This window comes from Chamaea fasciata, unplaced genomic scaffold, assembly GCF_029207755.1.
Source record: "Chamaea fasciata isolate MVZ Bird 193981 ecotype frontalis unplaced genomic scaffold, bChaFas1.0.hap1 SCAF_1, whole genome shotgun sequence".
NCBI lineage: Eukaryota > Metazoa > Chordata > Aves > Passeriformes > Sylviidae > Chamaea > Chamaea fasciata.
This window is the reverse complement of record NW_027094086.1, coordinates 81,915,123-81,933,322: the sequence shown is the minus strand read 5'-3', so window position 1 is coordinate 81,933,322 and position 18,200 is coordinate 81,915,123. Positions and strand designations below refer to the sequence as shown.

Here is an 18,200-nt window from a genome sequence, read left to right as displayed (position 1 = left end):
ATCATCGTAGGCCTATGCCAAATGGCCTCTCTTCCCAGGACTGGTCTGTGGCTGAACCTGGTGGCAGTGAGGGAATTTGTGCTGAAACAGGAGCTGGGACTGGGTTTGCTGGGTCCCAAACTTGCTATCTACACTGGAGCATGGGAGCTACACCTCTGCTGTGGTAACAGAGGACTTCCTCTTGCAAGAGACACTGAAAGCTGAAGGCAGAAAACTGATCTCTTTCATCCTTCCTCCTGAGAGTGGTCGTGATTTACAAAGGGTTTGTGGCACTGATGGAGAGAACGGGGACTATCAAACAGGACAGGAGGGGACCTTCCAGTGCTGTTCCTTGGATGCATGAGGAGAAAGAACCCATATTCTGAGTCTCCTAGAAACAGCTATAGAACTGTTTAGGTTGGAAAATACCTCTAAAATCATTGAGTCAAATCATTAACTCAGCACTGCCAAGTTCACCACTAAACCATAGCCCTAAGTGCTACATTCACATATTTAGATACCTCCAGGGAAGGGTCTCTTCCCCCAGACTGATCTTGCTGGAGAATTCTCTTCTTCTTCTTCCTCAGTAGCAGCAGAAAGAAAATATTTATGGATTTGACTCTTCAGCCACCACAGTCCAGCTCTGACCAAGTCTAGGGTGACTGACTCACAGCATCATTACCTGCCGACAGGAAGGGACAGAGCTGCCACAGACACTAAGACAGAAGCCTCAAGGAGGGGAAGAAATGGTAACAGAGAACATAATAACCTCCACCATCTGACTCATCCCTCGTTCATTCTTCTAGGAAAAGCTCATTTTGTTCCACAGTGACAAGCTGGGAATCCACATTGGAGCTTGGGTGCAGAGCTGATGGTGCACAGGGAAGACAGAGGCTGCTCAGCATATCTGGATTAAGGCCCTAGTTCATTCTGCACATGAAAGTGTGATTGTTTTACTGTTTATATCAAAATGCTCAGGTTGATGGTCCATCTTGGAAGCTGAGCCACAATTACAACAGAAGTATCTCTACCACTGAGGAATATCTGCAAATGCCCTCCAAAAGCCCTACTTACTCCTCTGTGCTGCCAAAGGGAGCAGCAGAGCAGGCAGAGGCATCTAGACACAAGAGACAATATGAAGCTGCTGACTTACACGGTGCTGGTATGCTAATATGGATTTAATTCTAATGGGCCTTCATGTGCCATCCTTGCAGTGCTGATTAGAGAAGTTATGCATTGTAATTTCACTGTCTTGTTCTGCATAATACATACTGAAATAAGCTGAGACAAAAATGAGGCAGTCACAGGGAGTGGAGGATTTGTGCATCTGGTAAATAAATAAGCCATATAGGGCAGAAGTGAGAAATAAGAGACACCTGTTTCTGGCTTGGCTTTATTACTTTTCACCAAAATAAAAAACAGCCTTGCAAATGTCCTTAATGTAGAAATTAATGTCTTTGTTATTATGTGAGACCGGCATTTACTGGCATATATACAACCTGTGTTATTCAGAGATTTCAGATGATAACAATTTGACATTCCTAAACAAAACAATACTTGAAAGGGAGATTTCTTAAATAAACTTGGATAACAACTAGACAATTCAGGATGTTACTTTGATTCTGCAGAACATGGTGAACACCTCTGCATGTGCCAGCATAGGCAAGGCACAGGAACAACTACAAGACTCAAAGATAAAATGCAAAAAAGTAAATTTGTTACCTCACTAAAGAAGGTGCACAGAACAGCACCCAGGCAGAGATGCAGGCACTGTTGAGTTTGGTCCATACTGAAGGTTCCCCCTCTTGGATCCCTCAGCCCTGGCTGCCAGGCAGCATTTTGCCCTCCCTTGCCCAGGCTTCCCCCAAGGAAAATGGGCTCTCACCTGCCACCCAGAAGGGGCTAAATCATGCCCCATTTGGGTTTTTCTACAACCTTATGCAAAGCTCAACATAAAGGATCTTTAATTTAAAAAATCCCCAATCTTCAGCAGCACGTAGTCTGACTGCACTTCATTGCAGTATGCAATGTATGGCTGTTCATGAAGTATTAAGGAAATTGGCTCCAAGGCTAAGCACATCCTTGTGGCAGACAAGTCACAAAAACACAAATAAAATAGGTCCATGGTCATGGAATTTATTCTACTGGAACAAATATTTTAAAGGAATGATATATTTACAATCTATGATATAGTCATTTATATCAACAGCAGAAGTAGTAAAAAACTGTAAAAGTGCACCGAGTCTCTGTAAAGCAAAGAGTAAAGGTAGCAAATTACCTCCATTATTTCAGAAAAAATTACAACCAAAATTTATTCCTAATGAAAGACAATATTCTAGGTGGCATTTTCTCTTTCCTGTTTCAGTTTCATTCCCAACAGATCATGTGGCGTTTTTTTCCTCTGAAAGTGCCAGTTTTCTTTATAATTACATTGATTTCTAAATTAAATAGTTCTAAAACTGTTATTTCCTAAATAGCAATACTGAAATGAGTAAAAACCTGTTACAGAATGTTTCGCTGCTGACTTCAGTGAAGCAAAACCTTTGTTTCTGAAAAAGCCATCAATTCCTTACAGGATTTAATATATAAAAGCATGCACATGCATACACACTTTTCATCCTCAAAATTATGTGAAAGTGAAAATACCAAGCCCAGTGTCTGTCCATTAGGAATATTATTTAAGCCACCAATAAAATACTCTAAGGTAAAATAAGACAGTATTAGTGAAAATGAAAACAAACATAAATGATATTCTGTGGATGGGGCAGAAGCCATGAGCTGCTCCAGAGAACTAAGAGGGTCAAGCACAAAAGATAGGAAAGATCACTACTGCAATCCTACAGTTTTAAGGGTATTTTTAGAACCAATTTTTAAAAGATGTAATATAACTCAGGAGCAAATCTGTTACCAAATTACAAAAAACATATATAATAGAAAACTATTTGAAGAAATTATATATATATATATATTTTTTTTACAGACACAAAGAAATGGGACAAACCCCCTCAATTTACAGACAAAAAGTCATTTCTCTTGCACCAATTTTAAGAAACAAGACAGTAAAAAAAATTACAGCACTAATCTGAACAAAGCAAACAGGTAACAGTCAGTTCAGATGCAGCTGAACTGGAGAAAGCAATGCAACTCAAACCCTAGCTAGGTCAGCTTGGGTTCTAGTGCCACCTGCTGAAATAACAGCAGTCTTCCCTTTGCAGCAGCTAATGAACAATTTAATCCTCCGCATTAGACAGCAACAGCTGAAGAAAGGTCACGAAGAAGAGGAAGTGCTTGAGTAATCTAAGTGCACATCCAGCGAACCATACACTGAACGTAGTAAATCGAGAACCTTATCTTGAATGATGTCAACCTGCTCTGATGGGCAGTAGTCATCCAAACTTGATCTGTAAGAACAAAAAAAGAAGCATGAGAACACAGATATCACCACCATAACCACATTGTGTATTCCTGCAATGCTCTGTGGCTAGGCTGAAGCTTCTTCCAAACTGTGGCAAGTTTTGCTTCCCAGTATCACTTCAAAGCATAATGCTGTGCTTCTCATCACTGCAATTTATGTTTAATAGAAAATCTCCAGCAGGTCAGGAACATGATCTAATCATTACAGTTCCACTCTCTTCCTGAATCTGGCACAGATCACACAGGCAGTCAAAGTTCAAGCAAATGATCTAACTAAACAACACATGGAAAATTTAGACTGAAAAATTGGCATTAAAGGTCGATCTTCATAATACCTGGCATATTTTATACTATCTATTAATGAACTTTGAACTGATACTAGTAAAAACTGACTTCCTGAATTCTTTATCTGTTAAGATCCACTGAGATGATTCTGCTTTCTCCACAACAGTGGATAATAACTCTGCAATTGGCACAGGGAATAGAGCTTTCTTTTATTGCAAGCATTAGCCATACTAGTTCTTGCTGCCAAAATCAGTTTCATATCAGCTTTTGTTATTATTGTCACCCTTTTAAGGGCACAATTAATACTTCAGACTGATTAAATTGCAATAATTTGTCAAGAAGCACACTGTGGTCTTCAAATTAGTTTTTCAGGTCAGTTCTTTGGTTCTCCCAGGTCTCTGGCCTCAAACTCTGTTCTGTTATTCTAAATGACACCCTTACAGTCCTGAATCCTAACTTTTACTGAAGTTTTACTAGAGGTTTGAATAATATAAATGCCTTTCAGCCTACTAGATGAAAACTAGTTCCATCAAAAGTTTCACTGAAAAAAGGAAATCCTATCTGTAATACAACAAACCCTAGAGGAAGAGAGTAAGGAAGGTGGGATTTCAGCCCCAGTCAGCTTTGCTCTAATTAGCACAAGTAACACAAGTAGAGATGTATGAACTCCAGTGACAACTATCAACCCCAATATACACAAGTCCTCATCACAGCCTTTATATAACCTGTGTTAAAGCACTGTAAGGCTTCCACTCTAACAGAGCTTAAGACAGAACTAGTGCTATATTGACAGGATCATTTAGCTTCATGAGCACAGTCTGGACATTTTGAAGTGAAAGTATCTGCGCAGTCTTACCGAGCAACTGTCACCAGTGTGGGCTTGGGCAGATCTGTCAGCAGAACTTTAATGGATTGTATGAGGCCTTCGATCTCATCGTCAGTGCTGACATGGTGAGGAAGCTCCACATAATCACAGGTCAGACCAGCCTGATGGACCTGTGGGCATATTAAAGATAGATGAAATTTCTGTTGATGAATTAGTGATACAGCTTATGCATGAAGAAAGTCTTTAGGATACTATCCCTAGCCCAACTTGTACCTCTTCAGACAATGGGGTTTTTTTCCCCAGCTTGTTCTTTAAACAAGTAAAATTCTGCAGGTTGTATGGATTATTTTGTTATCTCCAGTAAGACTGGAGAGTACATTGTACCTCTTCTTAGGAATTCAGAGTATGCTGCAGCCCTTGAAGACAATATAGCTCTGATACATTAAAAATAGGTATCTTATTTTAGGTTCTACAAAGGAGATCTCAACAGACTGGTGAAATATAGCCTCCATTCACAGAATGAAGCCCAAGATATTACAGTCCTGGAAGATCACATTAAAGTTGCCTAAATATAGCAGAAAAGCAGACTAGAATTTTAGCAGCTTTGAAAGGAAAAGCTGGTCTAAGTAATAAGACATAAAACCCCAAAGTCCTGAATCAAGAAGCAAGTCTGAAAGGAAGTATGTCTCTCCCTCCCTATCAAAGCTATTCTTTGGACATCTGTCTGCTTTCTGCTCTTTTACTTTGTCACCTACCATTTCATAGTCTGGGCTTTCCATCCTGCTTTTCAAACTGTGAACTAGTTGAACAAGTGGCTTCATTCTGGAGTTAAAACAAAACCAAAGTTTGTTACAAACAGCTGGAAACTGCTATATACCTTAACTGGTTAGGGAAAAAAAAAAAGGTGAGGAAAAAAGAGGGAAGCAGAAATTATGGCCTAGGATTTGAAAAGGAAATTTGCTCCTTTGTGTCACCTTGCACCTACAAAAACGGAATTATCAGTATTACTGTACTGTTTCACCAGGTCATTCTTATAAAGTCCCTATATTCATATCTGCCTCTGGCAAGTCCACCTTGTGCTCCTTTTAGGGTAGATCTGCAGAGAAGCTGTTGTAGCTCAAAAGTCATTTGAACTTAATAGGAAATACTTCTTGTCACTGTTACAGAGGTCGCACAGTAACAGCTACATTTGATATGGAAAATGAGTGATTTTTCTATCAAGGAAAAGCTCAGACTTTCCCTGTCTCTTTTCATCTGGAAACTTCTCATGTGAAAACATCTACTTTAAAAGCAGAGTGATGCAGTTCAGATGTTTAGTGGAGACTGTTGCTCAGATACACTTCCATTAACTTCCATTTTTCCAAAGAAAGCAGAACCTTTGAGAGCATCAAAGAACTGCTTCTCCATGTCCTCCTTGGTTTGTTGCCTTTTTTTGAGAGCTGTTGACACACTGATGACCAAGGTTTTAAGTCACCAAATATGCCTCCATCCATAGACAACAAAACTTGCATGAAGATGAACAAGACTGAGCTTCCAAAGCTTACAGTAGTGCTGAAGACAGCAGACTGCCTTTCTTTTTGTTTCATCTCTTTCTCCTCTACAACTAAAGGAAAAAGTGTATACTTGCATAGATCCTATCCTTTTCTGTTATCAAAATCCTGGACTAATGAGTTCTCAAACTTCTATTTGCAATTTAGGCCTCTCAGAAATCTCCTACCCAGGATATGAAGCCCACTTCTGCAGGGTTTCTTCGCCATCACTGTCACACAAATCCGCAAATGCTGCTTCGAGATCTTCCAGCTGATGAACACGGTTTTCAACACAATCCAGCAAATCTTCCTTTAAATATGCATATACAAAAGTATGTTAGGGAAAAAAAGAGGTAAGAACATCATGACTTTTCCTATGATATAAATTTTGTAATGATTGATCTACTGGAATTGGGGCATCAGAAACAACTGATTCATTCCTACAGCACATCTTTCCAAGAGGATCATAACAAATGCCTGCAGAAACTGTTATACCTTCAGGATAAATCAGCTCACTTTGTTCTGTTTTTCCCACTACAAATTTAAAAAAGCCACCTTTTAAATAGGTACTTGCTTTTATTCCTGATTGACTAAGAAACATAAGAATCAATCTGCCAATGTTCAACCTATCTTTACTTCTTTATTCACATTTCTAAATTTGTTTTTTTTTTTAATTTGTGATAAATGTGTTCAATCTCTCTGTATTAGTGTTCAGCTGAGATTATGAAAGCGTGTATTTCCAAGTTTTAGCACACAGCACATAAAATGGAAAGTACATTACAGTGGCATAATACCACCCTTTCCACATCTAAACAAAAAGGTAGAATACCAATTACACATTCATCACAGCTCTGACTATCAAGAGCAACAAGAGAAGGAAGGGGAGAGCCTGGAGGTATGAAAAAAAAAAAAAGAAAAAAGAACCAGCCACCATAAAAACCGAAAAAGAAACCCCCCACCAAACCTAAGCCCTGTTAAGCCATAAAAAAACAAGCTTGCTGGTGACTTACTATGTTTCCATTCCTTCCATACCAATTACCATTTGTTTACAGAAAAAAATTCCCACACTCATGCTAAATATTTATGCAATTTACATGTTTAATCAGAATATTTAATAGAAAAAGGTTCCGAAGATGCTGCTGATTAGCATTCAGCTGCATAGGTTAATGTGAGACCACTTCATTAAGCACCTTTGATAGGCTCCTTCCTGTTGTCGTAATTCATTTTCATTGGGTAAATAAAAAGAATCATTCCTTCATACATTCCACAAGGAAGCATCATACCTCTGTTGCATTTTTATGTGGCTTCTTGAAATTGTACAACTCTTGCAAAAGCTCATATTCTGTCTTTGAAAAAGAAAAAAGAGGAAGAAAATGACCCCTCAAATGAGAAATCCAATCCTCAAGGCCTTCCTTCTTCAAAAAAAGATCACTTCCCTAATTAGTACTGTAGACAATAATGAGCATAACAGCCTCTCATCAGGACAAGCTACCACTCCTTGGATAATCAATACTACTGCGCCTTTTAAAAGGCAGCCTCCTGATACCATCATGGTTTTCTAAGCACAGGTTATAGAGAGTGAAAAATGATTAAGTCTCTCATCCCCCCGATGAATCTTGCTGTGGGTATTTGGAAGGTAACCTCTGGAAACCCAAGCATAGCTTTTATGTCCCAAGCAACATGCAGAAGTTGAGTATACCCCTGAGTTTGAAGGTACACTCAATATTGATACCAAGTATAAGAAACTCCTCTTATGAGGAGGTTGTAATTTTTTACCACATCCACTCCCCTAGAAATATTTCTGTAAAATGGAAACATCTGTGTAAAATATTACCATGAGTCATTAACTATGACCAGCTAATCTACTAATTTAGCTTAGATGAGAGTTTCTCCATAGACATAAATACTAAGGCTGGGACTCTTTAGTGCGTGGTATGAGGCTACTACATTTCCATACTTACCTGGGTGTACATTTCTTTAAATGGATTTTTAACTGAAAAGAAATCTAAGTCGATGTCCAAAACATATGCATCCCCTTTCTGTAGCACTTGGCAGACATCTTTAACAATTTCCCTTATTGGGCGTTCACTGGTTTTGAGACAGCTTGAAGCTGAGCCCTCTGCCAAGGCTTCTGCCGCATTCAGGGCACCTGCATTTTCTGTTTCCTTTTTCTTCACACTTGGGATGATGTGATCAAAGTCACCAGGAGCTACTGAAGAGGCAGAAGAGGCACTTGCCGTGTCATCTGTATTTAGCTTCAGTCTTTTAGCAGATGCTACTTCACCATTTCCTTCAGGGTTGCTTGATGGCTCAGTAGGATTGATGAGAATGACGTGCAAATTTAAAGGCTTCTGGTTTTCTAGCTGATCAGCAGGAACATAAAGACCATCACTTAAGAAGTAATGATCTGTGCCTGTAACCCTATAATTGACAATAACTCACAGTTAATACACATCTTGATGAAGAGCTTAGGAAAAAGCATTTCATACTTTAGGTATGCAGAGAAGAATGAATAGATGTTTGATGGGTAATGAAAACAATAAAACTGTGTAGACAAAATTATTTCTTTTAATCCTCAGGTTTAAATTATATTAAAGTTTTTTCTACTTCTTTATTGTGGAATATATTAAAATTCACTCTATATTTTTATGATATCCCTACAAGGTTTTAATGGATACAAAAAAGATAATGCATTATGTGCTACTAAGATTAATTTGAAATTGAATTGCATCTTAAAGATGACATCCAGAATTGACAAGATATTATCAATACTATGGCACATAAGATTGCAAGCCTATGGATATTTTGTCTTGGTTTTATAATTTTCCAGGAAAATTATGATAATTGGGTTTGAAAAGTGCCCTGAAATGAATAAATAATGACTCGGTAAAAATCCAATTATTATTAATTCATAACTAGAATTTTTTTTACTCCCAATAGATTCCCTAAGTGATACAGATGGTAACTAGAGGATAAATAGCTAACTATCAATTGAATCCACTTAAAAAAACCCCCATAAAACAACTAACCAACTAAAAAGCAACAATAAGACTTCTGCTTACAGTGAAAATTTAAAGAATAGGATTTTAATCCTGCATTGCAGTACATTAAGACTTAAGCATCATAAACTCAAATCACAACTAAGATTAAGGAGAGTGAACTTCTGTTTGCTTGTGGTAAGGCCTCATTTGAATCCAGGGTATCACCATCAATCAACCACAAAGACAACAATTTCCTAAGCAGGAGAAATTTGAAGTTTAGTTCCCCAGTGTCCTGTGGATGGATTACCCTCAGTTTGCCAAACTGAGAGGCTGGATTACAGCTCCATCTTGTTGACAAGGCATTCACAGCACATCTTCCCAGAAATTCAGCACGGTTCACCACAAGCTCACAGTACCTTAGTGTCCACTAATCAAGAAGCCATATCTATTGCCTATCCATCTCTTGCCATCAAAACTTTTAGGACATTTGTATTTATGAGGACTGTTTCCCTTTCTTCCTTCATGGTTTTGGTAAAGCTAGAACCTGAAGAAAATGTACCTGACTGTCCTCAAAAAGAAGTGTGAAATGTTGTTTGCATGACTGCTAAGGCCACCAGTGAGAGTGCTATTCAACCATTATGAAGTATTCCTTTATATTGGCTAAATGATTAAACGTAACAAAAAGCACTAGCTTTAAAAAAAAAAATCATTTAAGTTGCCATTAGGCTTCACATTCAGAATTGTAGAGCTTTAAGTGTGTTTATTTAAGGTGGTAAAACAAAGCATTTCTCTGCTGTGTTCTGTTAAACTTGCTTCAAAAGATTTATTCAGCTATGCTCACAAGAGACATGATTTGCAAATATCTATTAAAGCTGCACAAAATCACAACATTGTGAATATAGTGAATGTAAAATTATTATGGACTGCATCCTGCAGAATGATGAGGGGCTCTGATTTGAACTTGAATCACAGAATAATTAAGATTCAAAGAGACAACTGGAATTCTATAGTTAATCATTTGATCAAAGCAGAACTGACTTCAAAGTTAGATGAGGCTGCTCAGGTCAATTGTCCTATATCAAATGATGGAGAATTCACTACCTGAGTGTCTGTTTTGGTACTTAACCAGATTAACTTCAAAAAAAACCCCCAAAAAACCTCCAAACAAACAAAAAACTCCCACCCCATACTAGAAAAACAGTCATAGCTGATACCAAATAACCATTTTACTACTTAGACCAAAGACTAAACTGATACAAGTGTAACTGCATTAGGTTCTAGGGAAATTATAAATACAAATTAAACTTTCATCTTTATCCAAGAAACCAAAAAAAAACCAAAACCAAATCTAATTAAAAACTATAGAGATGGCTTTTATATTAGTAGTATAGGACAGCAGACAATTTACCTGATTGTTGTTGTTGATATATCTTTCCCAATCAGAAAATTGTGTTTCCCCTCTGAGATCTGCTGAGCCCAGCGTGGGTGAAGCCACACTACTTGAGAAATATGGCCAGCATAAACAGCAGGCATAATCCAGTTTTCAATACTTAATTCACTGTAATCAGTAGAGAAAGACAGAAGATAGCAATGTTACTTTCCCTATAAATAAAAAAGGTCAAGAACACCACAAACACCTTCCACATCTTGAAGGCCTTCATGCAAATCATCTAAAATTAGTACTCCATGTAAGGGTAACATCATCAAAGAAAGAAAAAGAGGGAAATCTTTATTCATAAGACAAACCAACAGGGTCTGTAGTAGGTATAAAAAAGTTTGGATATAGAGTGGAATCGGCTTCACTCTTAGCATGATTATAAACTCCTTAGTGCTGGACCTGGCAGTGTTAGGTTAATTGTTGGACTTGATAATCTTAGAGGCCTTTTCAATTTAGTGACTCTATGACTCTATGCCCTTTTCCTCTTGATACGTCAGACAGAGGAAAGTGCAAGGAACATCATCAACACTGTTCTGAATAACTTCAAACTAACCTCATATGAGTGTTTTATTGTGAACTGCTCCAAGTATATTTTAAATGCCATCCCAGTAATTAAAGTGAGTCAATCCACATCCACAGGATTGGCACCTTCCCTAATTATCAAGATCCTACTTTTTTTAGGTGTATGATGCCAACTGGATCCTGGGCTGCAGCAAAAGAAGAGTGATGAGCAGGTCACAGGAGGGGATTCTGCCCCTCTGTTCTGCTCCTGTGAGACCACACACCTGGAGTGCTGCATCCAGCTCTGGGCCCCCCACACAGCAATTACATGGAACTGTTTAAGCAGGTCCAGAGAAGGCCACAAAGATGATCAGAGGGCTGGAATACCTTTCCTATGAGGATAGGTTGAGAGAGTTGGGGTTATTCAGCCTGGAGGCTGTACAGAGAGCTTATAGTACCTTCCAATACCTCAAAAGGGTCTACAAGAAAGCTGGAGAGGGTCAAGGGCACGCAGTGAGAGGACAAGAGTTTAAACTGAAAGAATGTGTATTTAGATTAGAAGTTAGGAAGAAATTCCTCACTGTGAATATGGTAAGGCACTGGAATGGGTTGTCCAAGCAGCTGCAGGTGACTCACGCCCAGAAGTGTTCAAGGCCAGGCTGGATACAGACCTGAGCAACCTGGCCTAGTGGAAGGTGTCCCAGCCCATGGAAGGGCAGTTGAAACTAGATGATCTTTAAAGTTCCTTCCAATCCATAGCATTAAATGACTTTATGATAGAGTCCATAAAACCTTTTAGTCATCCAACAAAGAAAACAAAATACTGACTATGGCTAAGTTGATTCAAGTACACCAAATGCATTAGCTTCTAATACTGTAAATCACCATAATACTGAAGCAAACAATATTTATTTTAAAGCAGGAAGAGCAAGACAATAGCAGAGATCACTGTGGCTTATTACCTACCCACCTTGGATGGTGGGGGAAAATATTGGTCTTTATGACTGTAATAGGAATATCTTGTTCTACTTCACATATTCAGCATGCCGACAAAGGATGTGCTATTTCAATCTCAAAGTCAGTTTTTCAGTGTGAAGAGAGAAAGACTGTTTTATAACTACAGCTTTTCAGACAAAGATCCATGCAGAGTGCTTTCCTGTTACCCAGAGGAACTGCTTGGGATAATACCATCATACGCTACTGTGCAAATACACAAAGCAAATTTGTATATCCTAAATTGCTTGATACGCAATGTAACTTCTGCCATTAAAAAATGAAGTTTCAGCAATAGTGAAAAGTCAGAAGATACAACTTGAATCTGACATATATTTTCTGTTCATCTTTCCTACGCAGTCATACCAATATTGACTATGAAAAAAAGGCAGCAAGAAGTGGACTTAAAGTCTACTCTGATGCAGTACCCAGGACTTACCTAAAAAGAGCTTCCTTGTCAAATACGGTGTCTGCAGGCATATTCACAGGAATAAGAAGGTCTGGATGGGAATCAAGATGAACAAAACTGATGTTACTGGCAGGGAGATGTTTTGAACCAATGGCACGATAGATGAAAGGCAGCACCTAAAGTAACATGAATAAAAACATTTTAATGATAACCAGTGGGCTGAAAAATGCAACAGCTTTAGCAGCAAAAACACAAGTATCACTTTTATTCCTTTAGAATTTGGATTAGAGGGAGGAGGAGACCGAAAACAATACAAAAGGGAAAAAACGCCAGTGGCAAGACAACTCATGAACAGTAACCATTATAAGCCCAAGCGTTCCAGATGAGAAACTGAAGAGTCACAGCTTTACATCCTTTTTCCTTTTTTATAGGAAGTCTTGTTTGCAGTAGCTCTTCTCACTAGCCATTCAATTCAATTCCGAGATTTTTTATTTTTTCCCTTTACAACTAAGCCCCAGGAATGCCTTTCCTCTTCTGCAGATCATTGCCTGTGTATTTCTTTCCCCATGCTATAAAGCTTCCTCATCACGTCCTGGTGCTATGGAGGTAAAAACAGTTTGCTCCTTATGTTTTATACATTTACTGATATAGACTGAAAACTGAGCCCACCATGATTTAAACCTTAGCTGACCATTAAACTTACTCCTCTTGAAGAACTAATTCCTAGTCCCTCCATGACTAAGTGTTTGCAACAGAGACTACCTTTCTCAACTGCCCAACTTTACTTTATTCCCTGCTGAAGTTCTTCACTCAGAAGTGTGAAAAACAGATGAGGCAACTCACCAAACTACAGCATAGCAAACCACTGAACTGCAATAATATAGTGTGGAAAAATGAGAAAACTGATGGCTGATTCCTCTTACTCAGAGGTGCAGCAGAGTTTCGTCCAGTTAGAGGGCATCAACTGCCTTGGCTGCCAGAGCAAATTCAATAAGGATTGTGAATCACAGCCCTTTTATACAGGGAATGTGAAGACTGTAAGAAGCAACAAAAATTATGTGTGACCTCTACATACCAACAGCATCTGAGCTACTTTTTTGGGGATAAAACTGATAAGGACGACGAACCCTGCATACTGCATAGGCATAACCATAACACATACGTGCATTATTGCAATAGTAGATAAAACAAGAATAAAAACAACGTGGGTTCCCTGATCCATGGCTTTTACTCCTTTGTCAAAAAGCAGCAATCTGGCCTACTAAACAATCCACAATATTTTAAATTAAAATTGAAGCTTCACCTCAGGTAAGTGTAACTACCAGTTGCAAGAGACACAAAAGACTAAGTTCTCTAACCTTGAAGTTCTCCTGATTTGGATTAAGAACAAAATTTCCTTCATGACAGCTGTTAGTATTAATCAATGCATGATCCACTTACTGACAACTTACTCTGGAGGAACATCACCGTCAGCAGGGCTGATTTAAAATTTTCTGTTAAGTTCTTACACCTTGGGACAAAAAGCCACTTATGTTTTATGCAAGATAGACCAATAGCATCCACAGTGCTATACTAAAAACATTTAAAATTAAATACTATTAATAGAACTTTAAGCTCATTGAAAACAGAAGTGTAGAGACTAAAACGAAGAAGCATCATTAAGAAGCATTATCTCAGAATTCCTACTACAGTGACACTCTAAGTCCTTGGCTACGATGAAAAATCACCTATCACAACATCATATACTTAGTGAGTCTTAGCAAGAATGAACTGCATTAAGCTACCTACAAATTCGTAACATTGTTTTCTTTAATAAACTTTACCACACAAATATTTTCTCTTTGCAAAGAATCTAGTCAAGAATCTGTTATTTTAGGATAAAAGCCTCCGTTTATGCTATTATTAAAAAAACCCATGAGAAACAGCACTTCAAAATCAATTCCTTCTTCACTCCCTTTTTCAACAACTCCATGAAAAAAGCAAAGCTCCACATTTTTAACATTTCTTGTCAAGTGGGAGTCAATTCACTTGTTGGGATGGGATTATATTTACTTATCCTCTGTTGACATGTCATACACTGGGTAGAGTTGAATTTCCAAGCACCCCACTGTGAAAAACGAGGTTGACTTTCCATGTAAAATTTAAGAAATAGATTTAATAAAACAATAAGACAAAAGAGATTAAAAAAGCAAAGTATGGCCAGCCAGGTGACTTGGCACTTATCCAAGTCCACACACTGCTATATCAAAGTCATACTTTAAATACCCTTTCTATAGCATCAGTCTGTGGAATATTCATATTTTTCCATAAACTAGTTTTCATATTCCAGGAACTGTTCTGCATGATCCCTCCTTGGGTCCGCCTTTTTAGAGCATGCGTGTTTCTTGCCAGTGTCTTCATTATCACCTCCAGTTCAGGCCTTGGTCCATACTTTCTTCAGATGGTGGATGCTGATAGTTGGTATCTCAACAGCAGGGTCTTCTTTACATGTTCACTGATGTTATCCCGGCCAAGCAGACAGTTTAAACATACTGTATCGACCATTACCACTATACCTAACTTTCTTTATTAATACAGAAGTAAAAACTTATATCCTTACCACAACGTTATTAATCATATAGCACACACCTTGCGAAAAGCCAACTTTATAATATGTATTTATAACACCACTTATAGCTACCAAATAACAAATTATAACAGCAGTGTAATGTATGTGTTATTTCCTTTAAATCAGAGAAATTAATGATACAAAGAAGAAAAAACCAGCAATAATTACTTAAAAAAGATGCCAAAATGCGATCACGGCAATAATGAGTCGCTGAATCGGGAACGAAAATCAGGTCAGCTGGGCACTGAAGTGCGCTGCTGTTTGAGCAGCAGAAGGGAAGGCAGGTTTAGGGTCTGCGTGTGGCTGCGGAGGGCAGGGCCGTTCCCCAGGACGCGTCCGGAGAACCCGCACACATGCCAGGAAAGCGCATCCCGCGGGGAGGCCGCCGGCGACCGCACCGGGCACCTCTGCGCTTCCATCTGCCGCACGGAGCATCCGCGCCGCGAGGAAACACACGAACACACATACACAAACAGGAAAAAACGACACCCCTCCCCACCCCCACCCGAGGGAGTCCCCATGCCCCGGCAGCCCGGCGCGGGGCACTCACGTCCTGGTGGTCCTCCACCACGCACACGGGCAGGGTCGGGTCATGCCGCCGGGCGGCCCCGGGAGGCCGGGACACGCCGCTGGGCCCCAGCTCCGCTCCGCTCATGCCGCCGCTCCCCTCGGGCGGGCGGCGCTTCCTCCCGGAGCGCCTCCCACCGCTTTCCTGTTCCGGAGCCGGGGCGCTGCGGGCAGCGCTGGCCTTGGCGGCGGCGAGGGCGCCAGGTGGGCTCGGCGAGCCGGGCTGCCCACGGAGGGGCGGCGGGGCCGCCTTTGGGCCGCTCCGCGCTGCTCGTGGTGCTCCGCTGGGGCCGGGGCCGGGGCCGGGGCCGGGGCGTGGCGGGGGCGCAGGTCCCGGGGTCGGGGGCGCGGCGGCTCCGCGGGGCTGGCGGGGCCGTGCGGCCGAGCAGAGCCCGGAGCGGGGAGCGGGGCCCGGCCGGGCGCGGTTCAGCGCCTCGGAGGCTCCGGGCCCCCCCGGGCCGTCGGGACGCGGCGGTGGGGTGAGGCCAGGTGGCACTGGATGGAAGTGGACCCTCCCAGGTCGGAAGGGACCACAATGGGTCATCTGGTCCAATCTCCCTGCTCCAGCAGGGTGAACCCAGAGCACATGGCACAGGATTGCATCCAGACATTTCTTGAGTATCTGCAGTGAGGGAGACTCCATAACCTCTCTGGGGAATCCATTCAGTGCACGGGCACCCGCTCAGTAAAGTTCTTCCTCGTGTTCAGGTGGATCTTACTGTGCATCAGTTTCTGCCCATTCTCACCCATGTCCTGTTGCACGGCACCCCCGAGAAGAACCTGCATCCATCCTCTTTGGTATCCTCTGTTAGACACTTACAGACATTGATGCTGTCCCCTCTCAGTGCTCTCTTCTCAATGTGTCAGTGCCCTGTTGCACTCAGCAGTGCATATGCAGGGGGGAGGCGAGTTTATTTGATGTTTTTTAGGGGATCACTGCTGCTTCAGAATGCAATGGCTCCTGTCAGTGCAATAAAATTGCTCTTTTAGGTGGCAGGGAAAGGGGAGCTTGCCCTTTTCTGTGTTTTCAAACTTACTTAACTTTAAACGAAAGTTGAATGTGACTTGCGTTTGCAGCAGAGGGACCTTTATAATGATTTGGGTATGTAAAATAGTTTTAAGTATTTTTGAATCTTTTTTTCCATTTGTGATTCTGTGCTTTCTGAAGGCCTGAAATTAAAGTAGTAGAACAAGAGCAGTTCTCTGGCATTGGGGAGATCTGAGAGCTGATAAACAAGACCCTTTGTTGAATGCTATGACATGTTAGAAACACTCTTAAAGACAAGGCACTGTGGTACAGCTTGTTTAAATAAAGTGTATGTGAATGTTGGTGAAGTCTAAAACAGTCTTCTGTTACAAGCCTGAGTTGTGTTAAGATCACAGCGGGAGAACAAAAGCAAAATTAATTCAGCATCTGATAGATTACAGTTAATAATTTCAAAAGGGGTGCACTATTGCCCGACAAGATGGACATTGACTTTTTCCTTTTTTGAGAGCCCTTACAAAGTTGGAGGGTACTGAGCAGGTACAGGCTGACTAACAAGTGGCTTTATACCATCATGGCTGCTATCTCCTCAAAGTGTGGGATTCTCACTCAGATTGGCCCTTGGCTGTTCTGGAGAGGGAATGACCACCACCAATTTCAGTGGCTTCCACTAAGCCCTGCATGTGTAAGGAGGGTTCTCTTGATTCCTCCTCTTTGATATCAGTCCTTTTTCCCCTGTGTTTCTTTTCCTTTCTCCCTCCAGTTCACCAGAAGCTGTCTACTTTCTGTCAGCAAGAGCTACATCTTTTGCTGCAGTGTCACCGGAATGCAGCTGAGAGTAGTGCCCTGAGCAGTCCAGGTTGGCCATGTTGCACTGTAGCAGGTGGGAGAGTATTCTGTGCATGTACTTCAGCATCAGCAAAGCCTCAGTGAAAGGGAGGCTTGGTTTCCTTTTTCTGGCGATCTTTCCAGTTGTGTGTGTGGCTCCCTTTTCTTATTTCCCCTCATGGAAAACAAGGTTTGACTTCTGGAGGTGCTTGGATCTTTTTTGTTCCCTCTTCTTCCATTCCAGCCATAAATTTTCTTAAGTGTTTTTCCCCCTTTTTTCAGTTTTTGAAACTTAACATTGTAATTAAAGAATCAATTTTAATTTTAATGAAGCACAGTGCTTTCATTTATAAACATTGATGCCTTAAATACATGCCTGGTTTTGAGCAATACTTAAGCCTACTTGAACCAGTGATAATTTCTCAAGGGTAACAGGGCTGAGAAGGCAACTGAGGGTTCTTGGGAACCATTTATTTCAATGAAAATTAAGGAATAGCACAGTCTACATGATTTTTTTTCATAACCTATAAGATGTATAACCTGTTTTTCCACAAAAATATACCTTCCTCACTCGAGATACTTTGAAGGGTCTGTTGAATTTAATCCTAGTACATTGGGAACTCAATAGTGAATGTAAATTGCTAGTATATTGTTTAAAATTTACGTGATTTGTTGGGCCAGGTGGCACGCAGTGAGGTGTAAGTCAAGTCACTCTGCCTGAAGTTTAGAATTGTGTTCTAGAAAGAACTTCTTGTTATACAACTTTGGATGACCACTGCAGTTACTAAAAATGAGTGATTTCTTTGGTGTGGGGTATCTAAAGGCTTTGTATCAAAGTGTCTAAGTTTTAGTGGAGG

General features: G+C 40.4%; 2 protein-coding genes across 4 annotated transcripts in view; one reads left to right on the top strand and one right to left on the bottom strand.

Annotated features, from left to right (window-relative positions):
* Positions 1-1,401: 1,401 nt before the first annotated feature.
* CUNH5orf22 (chromosome unknown C5orf22 homolog) lies at positions 1,402-15,625 on the bottom strand. 2 transcript variants are annotated; one of them, XM_066186604.1, is made up of 9 exons: positions 15,514-15,625; positions 12,386-12,531; positions 10,423-10,572; positions 7,995-8,454; positions 7,317-7,379; positions 6,222-6,343; positions 5,260-5,326; positions 4,535-4,674; positions 1,402-3,380 (listed from the first exon to the last, which is right to left on the bottom strand). In XM_066186604.1, the coding sequence occupies exons 1-9, from the start codon at positions 15,616-15,618 to the stop codon at positions 3,248-3,250; spliced, it is 1,386 nt and encodes a 461-aa protein (XP_066042701.1). In that variant the 5' UTR covers positions 15,619-15,625; the 3' UTR covers positions 1,402-3,247. The 2 variants fall into 2 exon arrangements, with proteins under 2 accessions (XP_066042701.1, XP_066042709.1); XM_066186612.1 differs by having other exon boundaries at positions 1,403-3,380; positions 12,386-12,446; positions 15,514-15,590.
* Positions 15,626-15,683: 58 nt separating this feature from the next.
* Positions 15,684-18,200, top strand: part of DROSHA (drosha ribonuclease III) — a 70,481-nt gene continuing 67,964 nt past the window's right edge. The window contains exon 1 of one of the 2 annotated variants that reach the window (XM_066186590.1): positions 15,684-15,734. The gene's annotated coding sequence lies outside the window, so the exon portion shown is untranslated. Of the gene's footprint in view, positions 15,735-17,280; positions 17,399-18,200 lie in introns of those variants that run through there. The other variant, XM_066186578.1, reaches the window with a different exon arrangement.